We start from the raw sequence: 7631 nt of genomic DNA on the forward strand, positions 1-7631 counted from the left end.
AAAGAGCAAGCTCCAAAGACAAAGGTAAAATGGTTGACGACAACAGCACCAATGAAAGGGTAGAAGCTTCTGAGGGAGGACAACTTTAAAATAATCTTGTCCTAAGACTTGAGCGCAAGATTTCAGAATTGGAAGAAGAGGTAGCCCAAACGCGTGATTTGGCCAAGTTGTCTATCTCTCTTGGAACCCAATTTGGAGAAAACATAGACAATCCTCCTAACCAAACAACCATGCCAAACAATCCTCCAATCAATATATCCCGACCTGAACCCACTCGTCCAAATACCTTTCCACCACCCCACGCCCAAAATACCCAAGTTCCATTTCACCACTATTACCAACAAACCAAACCAACCTTCCCAGAAACAACTCCAAACGCAAATATCCCATATACTCTTGGAAACAACAACCTCAATCCAATATACGTGGAAACTGCCCCTCTGACCCATGATCTCCATGAATCAGAGTCCCATCAAAAAGACATTCTAATAAAAAAAAACCTGATTGAGAGATTAGACAGCTTGACCACCAGGGTAAAACATGTTGAAGGAAACAAGAAGTTAGGAGGATTGAGCTATGAGGATCTGTGCATGCACCCTAATGTAGAACTGCCCGAAGGATACAAGCTTCCAAAATTTGAGATGTTCAAAGGCATTGGGGATCCCAAAGCCCACCTACGAATGTATTGTGACAAACTTGTAGGGATGGGAAGAGATGAGAGGATACTCATGAAGCTGTTTATGAGGAGTCTTACTGGGGAGGCCCTATCATGGTATATTGAGCAAGACTCGCGGAAATGGGTAGAATGGGTTGATATGGCAACTGATTCCATGAATAGGTTTGGTTTTAATATTGAAAATGCACCTGATTGGTTTTACATTCAAAATTTGAATAAGAAACCGAGTGAATCCTTCAGAGAATATGCCATAAGATGGAGGTCTGAAGCGGCTAGGGCCAGACCCCCTATGGAGGAATCTCAAATGAAAGACTACTTCATCCGTGCCCAAGAACCACAATACTATGACCGAATGATGCTGGTGGCTGAAAAGAGTTTTGCTGAAATCATCAAACTAGGCGAAAGAATTGAAGAAGGCATAAAGAATGGGACTATCATCAACTTGGAGGCTTTACAAGCAACCAACAAGGCTCTGCAATCTGGTGGAATGACAGAAAGTCGAAAGAAAACAGGTTCTATAATGATGGCTCATGGAACTAAGACCCCTTTGAGGCACAAGACAATAAACCCACCACCATCCCCATACCCTCACACCCTATACCCTCAACATCCCTCAGCTCCACCCCCTATATCTCCCCAACCCATGCCAATATATTACCAAAACGCTTCCCTTAATATTTGCATGCCTCATATCCTGTCTATAATGTTCAACCAACACACTTCCAAACTCCACCACCCACTGAAACACCAAATTATCGAAGTAGACCTCCATATGAAAGAAGACCTACAAAAATTTATATTCCTTTGGCTGAACCCATAACACAACTTTATGAAAGGCTGAAACAGGCTGGGTACGTCTCCCCAATTCCTGCATTACCTGTGGATGTTCGCGCAAAATGGTATGACCCTAACAAGGTCTGCGCCTACCATTCTGGGATGAAGGGTCACACCACCGAAGTTTGCAGAGCCCTTAAGGATAAGGTTCAAATGTTGATTGATACAAAAACCATCCAACTCAAGGATCCTACATCGAATGTTGCAAATAATCCTCTTCCTAACCATCAAGTCAACATGGTGGAAGCTGGTGATGTCTGGGATTGGGAAGAATCTATCTGGACCCTCGAAACAGAAGAAGCCATGTCTACCACCGCCCAAGCACCGCTAATAGTGCAAGGACTCGCCCCGTTTGAAGTAGAAGTTGTTGCAACCAGACCACCGTTCACTGTCTATAGGGCATCTTCCCCAATACAATGTGATACACATGCTGTACCTTGGGATTACAACAAAAGAGAAACGAAAGTGGAAGAGACAGATGTTGCAACAGGGGTCACCAGATCTGGAAGAATTTACGCTTCTGAAAATTTGGTTCAGGGAAGCTCTAGCAAATCCAAAGAACCAGTCGTAGAGCTTGAAGATCAAGGTATTTACAAAAAGGTTCAAGCTAAAGAATACTCTGTCATTGAGCAGCTGAGTAAAACCCCATCCCAAATATCAATTCTGGCGTTACTGCAATCTTCCGAAACTCATCGAAATGCCTTTCTAAAGATCCTTGGTGAAGCTTATGTCCCATCTAACATCACTCATGGAGAGGTATCCCAAATGGTGGGGCAGGTCTTTGAGGCTTACAAAATATCTTTTCACAAAGATGAGCTGCCACTCGAAGGAACAACTCACAATAAAGCTCTTTACATTTCGATTCATTATAAGGATAAGGTGATAAACAAAGCATTAGTTGATGCAGGTTCAGGCTTAAACATTTGCCCTCTGAGCACACTGACGAGGCTGGGCGTGGATAGTGCAAAAATTCAGACATGGAAGATGAATTTGAGGGCATTTGACGGCTCTCAGAGAGGCACTTTTGGGGAGATAACCTTGGACATGCTCATTGGTCCTGTTACTTTCCCCATAGCTTTCCAAATTTTGGACATCCCTTCATCGTAAAACTTATTGTTGGGTCGTCCATGGATTCATATGGCTGGAGCGGTTCCATCTACTCTTCACCAATGCCTGAAGTTTGAATGGGATTACGAAGAGGTTGTAGTCCATTGAGAAAAAGGGCATCCTGTATACACGATTGTAGGAAGAGAGCACATGGATGGTGAAATGTACCATACAGTGGAGCTTGTTGGTAATATTGAGTTGCAGCCATGGTTCAGCCAAAAAATCATAGATATGATGGCTTGGTTCAGTTTCGAGCATGGAAAAGGTTTGGGGGCTGAATTGCAAGGGATAGTCGAACCTATACAGCCTGTTCGACATTCCACCACTTTTGGCTTGGGATATAAGTACACTACCGAAGAATGGCTCGATTGGCAACCACCTAGAGATGGGTACTACTATCCATTGAAGAAACCCATACCGCCATTGCATCAATCATTTCGATCAGCAGGTTTCATAGGAGGCAGTATTGATGAGATCTCAGACGACTTGAAGGGGTTGTCGCTAACCAAAGAAGAGGGGAAAGTTTGCAACGTCGTGATCAACGAGGAGGAGAAAGGGGGCCCTAGTGGAAGCAAGGAAGCAAAGATCAGCGTCAGCAACTGGACCTCGACTCCATCTAGACCTCGTTAAGCATCTGGGTAGCCTTGGAAGATGTTTTCTATCAAATTTTAATTCAAAAAAAAAGTGTTTTTAATAAACGTTTTAATTCCCATCCCCTGTATTGCTTTCAAATGAGAACTTATGAAATTTTCAAATCTTTATCAATAAAGTTATTTTCCCTATTTTTGCCTTATATTTAATTGTTCGCTATTTTTTTTTTCTCACCAGCAAAATTCACTATAAAAATGTCGAATCTGCGACTATGGCATACAATGAGACTGCTCAACTTAACATTAATGACTTAGAAGAAGTCGAAGACAATGAGGTTCCTGAGGAGTTAATCAAAAGGGTTGAGGACTTCGAGGAAAAACCCAATCCAAACTTGGTAGAGACAGAAGTGGTGAATTTAGGAAATGCAGAGGTGATACAAGAAACCCGAGAAAGCATCCATATGACAAAAGAAGACAAGAAAGAGTATACCGAGTTTCTCATAGAGAATAAGGAAATTTAAGCATGGACCTATGCAGACATGACAGGGCTAAGTACTTCAATCGTAGCCCATTTACTGCCCACTGATCCAGCATGTCCTCCGATAAAACAGAAGCTGAGAGAATACAAGCCCGAGATGAGTCTGAAAATCAAAGAAGAAGTATCAAAGCAATTAGATGCTGGGATACTCCAAGTGACAGAATACCCAACTTGGCTTGCAAATGTCGTTCCATTGCCCAAGAAAGACGGCAAGGTCAGAGTTTGCGTGGATTACCGAGATCTCAATAAATCTAGCCCTAAAGATAACTTTCCCTTACCAAACATACACATACTGATTGACAATTGTGCTAAGCATGAAACTCAGTCATTTGTGGATTGCTTTGCCGGCTATCATCAAATTGAGATGCACAAAGAGGACGCTGAGAAAACTGCCTTCATCACGCCGTGGGGCGTCTATAACTACAAGGTGATGCCTTTTGGATTAAAGAACGCTGGGGCTACGTACATGAGAGCAATGACTACTTTGTTTCATGACATGATCCATAAGGAAATTGAAGTTTATATGGATGATGTATCATCAAATCAAAGGAAAGTTCAAATCATCTGGAGGACTTACGGAAATTCTTTTCCAGGCTACGCAAGTACAATCTGAAACTGAATCCGGCAAAATGTGTCTTTGGTGTGCCTGCTGGAAAGCTTTTAGGTTTCATTGTCAGTCGTCGAGGTATATAATTGGACCCATCGAAGATCAAAGCCATTCGTGACCTTCCCCCGCCAAAGAGCAAGAAGGAGGTAATGAGTTTCATAGGGCGACTTAACTACATTAGTCGTTTCATAGCTCAGTCTACTGTCATCTGTGAACCTATCTTCAAGCTGTTAAAAAAGGATGCTGCGGTGAAATGGACAAGCGAATGTCAACAGGCATTTGACAAGATCAAAGACTATCTATCCAATCCTCCTGTGTTGGTTCCACCAGAGTCAGGTGGACCATTACTTTTGTATATTTCAGTATTGGATAATGCTTTCAGTTGCATCTTTGGACAACACGATGAAACAGGGAGGAAGGAGCAGGCAATATATTATATGAGCAAGAAGTTCACATCGTGCGAAGCCCGATACTCTCTATTAGAACATACCTGTTGTGCTCTAACATGGGTTTCCCAAAAGTTACGACATTACCTCTCATCGCATACTACTTATCTGATTTCAAGGATGGATCCTTTAAAGTATATCTTTCAAAAGCCCATGCCCACAGGTAAACTGGCAAAATGGCAAATATTGTTGAGCGAGTTTGACATAGTGTATGTCACGCAAAAAGCAGTGAAAGCACAGGCATTAGCAGACCACATGGCAGAGAATCCGGTGGACGATGATTACAGGCCGTTGAAGACCTACTTCCCCGATGAAGAGCTAGCCTTTGTGGGAGAGGACATTTCTGAAGAATATGACGGATGGAGAATGTTCTTTGATGGAGCTAAAAATCTGAACGGATCCGGCATCGGGGCTGTTTTGATCTCACCCACCGGGCAACATTATCCAGTATCAGCAAAACTCAGATTCCTTTGCTCAAACAATATGGCCGAATACGAAACCTGCATACTAGGTCTCCGACGGGTGATTGACTTGGATGTCCGGGAAATGCTAATAATAGGGGATTCAGACCTATTGATCCATCAGGTTCGAGGTGATTGGGCAACAAAAATCGAAAGTTGTTACCATATTTGGAGTGCGTGCATAGGCTATGTAAAAGGTTTGTCAAAACAGAATTTAGACATGTACCAAGGGTCCAAAATGAATTCGCAGACGCCTTAGCCACTCTGTCTTCTACGATTCGACCCCCTGATCACAATTACATCGATCCTATTCACATTCACATACATGAACAACCAGCTTATTGTTTCCATGTTGAGAAAGAGCCTGATGGAAAGCCCTGGTACGATGACATTAGAGGATATTTGAAGAGTGGTGAATACACAGAAGATGCAACAAGTGTACAAAAGCGTACAATTCGAAGGTTAGCAACCCAATTCTTTTTAAGTGGGGAAATCCTCTATAGGAGAACTCCCGATTTGGGGCTGCTAAGATGCGTCAAAGCAAGAGAGGCTCGCAGGCTGGGCGAAGAGATACATGCAGGCACCTGTGGCCCTCACATGAACGGGTTTACATTAGCAAAGAAGATTCTGAGATCAGGATATTATTGGCTAACCATGGAGACAGACTGCATTCGCTACGTCCAGAAATGTCGTCAATGTCAGACTCACGCAGATATGATTCGAGTACCCCCCAACGAACTCCATGTCACTAGTTCACCTTGGCCGTTCGCAGCATGGGGCATGGATGTCATTGGTCCAATCGAGCCAACAGCATCAAACGGGCACAGATTCATTCTTGTCACAATTGACTATTTCACCAAGTGGGTTGAGGCCACCTCCCATAAATCAGTGACAAAGAAAATTGTGGATGACTTTGTCAAAAATAACATTATTTGTAGGTTTGGAATTCCTGAGTCAGTCATCACCGACAACGGCACCAACCTAAACAGTGGCCTAATGAGATCAATGTGTGAGAAGTTCAAGATCAGTCATCAAAACTCTACAGCATACAGGCCACAGATGAACGGGGCTGTTGAGGCAGCAAACAAAAACATCAAAAGGATATTGCGCAAGATGATCGATAACCACAAACACTGGCAGGAAAAGCTACCTTTCGCATTGCTGGGGTATCGTACCACAATCAGAACTTCCACAGGGGCCACACCTTACTTCTTAGTATACGGCACTGAAGCTGTGATACCCGCCGAAGTAGAGATACCTTCCCTAAGGATCATCCAAGAAGCAAAGTTGAATGATGTTGACTGGATACAAGGTCGGGCAGAGAATTTGGCATTAATAGATGGAAGAAAAATTAACGCCATTTGTCACGGTCAGCTCTATCAGAATAGAATGGCCAAAGCTTTCAACAAGAAGGTTAAACCCAGACATTTCTCACCTGGGCAACTGGTTTTGAAGCGGATTTTCCCAAATCAAGACGAGGCAAAGGGTAAATTTTCACCAAATTGGCAAGGTCCGTACATAGTCTCTCGAGTACTGACAGGCGGGGCCCTCATATTTGCAGAAATGGATGGAGAAGTTTGGCCAAAACCTATCAATTCAAATTCTGTGAAAAAGTATTACATCTAGCGATTGATTCATGCTCTTTTGTAATTTGGAACTACATCAGACCTGATTCCCGTTTAAGAGGGGATATGTAGGCGCTCCTAAGGGGTTCGGTCTTATTATAAATAAAACTTTCATTTTCTCCTTTTCTATTGATAACTGGGGCAGAATTTTTGAGAGGATCTCAAAAATTCCATCAAGATTTCTCCTGGCACATCTTCATACTGGGGCAGAATTTTTGAGTAAACTCAAAAATTTCACCAAAAGTTTCTTCTCAATAAGCAGTCAGCTTACGATGGGACATCTAGACTCGTCCGCCTTACAATGCGACATCTAGGCTCGTCCGCCTTACAATAGGACATTTAGGCTCGTTCGCCTTAAAACGACATTTAGGTTTGTCCATCTTATAGGACATTTAGGCCGTCCACCTTAAAGGGACATTTAGGCTTGTCCGCCTCATAGGACATTTATTCGTCCGCTTTATAAGATATTTAGGCCGTCCGCCTTAAAATGACACTTAGGCTCATCCGCCTTAAAATGACGTTTAGACTCCCCTTACAACCAACATTTTTCTTATATTATTATATCTTCATAGTATCAAATCTATTGGAGTTTGACGTTATTCTTCAGAGATGGGTTTCAATCCTTCAAGAAGTTAAAGACTATCGAGGCTTGCACTACGTCTCAAACAGATACGCTTTTTATCACCTCTTGTCTATTTAGAACTCATATTTTATTATTATTGGTCATACTTTATCTATTTATAAGCT

The 7631-nt window shown here is 42.5% G+C and overlaps 1 protein-coding gene across 1 annotated transcript; it reads left to right on the plus strand.

Annotated features, from left to right (window-relative positions):
- The first annotated feature begins 3746 nt into the window (after positions 1–3746).
- Positions 3747–6885, plus strand: LOC107019644. Its single transcript, XM_027913298.1, has 4 exons — positions 3747–4207; positions 4339–4430; positions 4545–5390; positions 5510–6885. Exons 1-4 carry the CDS (start codon positions 3747–3749, stop codon positions 6883–6885), a joined length of 2775 nt encoding a protein of 924 aa, XP_027769099.1.
- Positions 6886–7631: the final 746 nt, after the last annotated feature.

This window comes from Solanum pennellii, chromosome 1, assembly GCF_001406875.1.
Source record: "Solanum pennellii chromosome 1, SPENNV200".
In the NCBI taxonomy this organism is placed as follows: Eukaryota; Viridiplantae; Streptophyta; class Magnoliopsida; order Solanales; family Solanaceae; genus Solanum; species Solanum pennellii.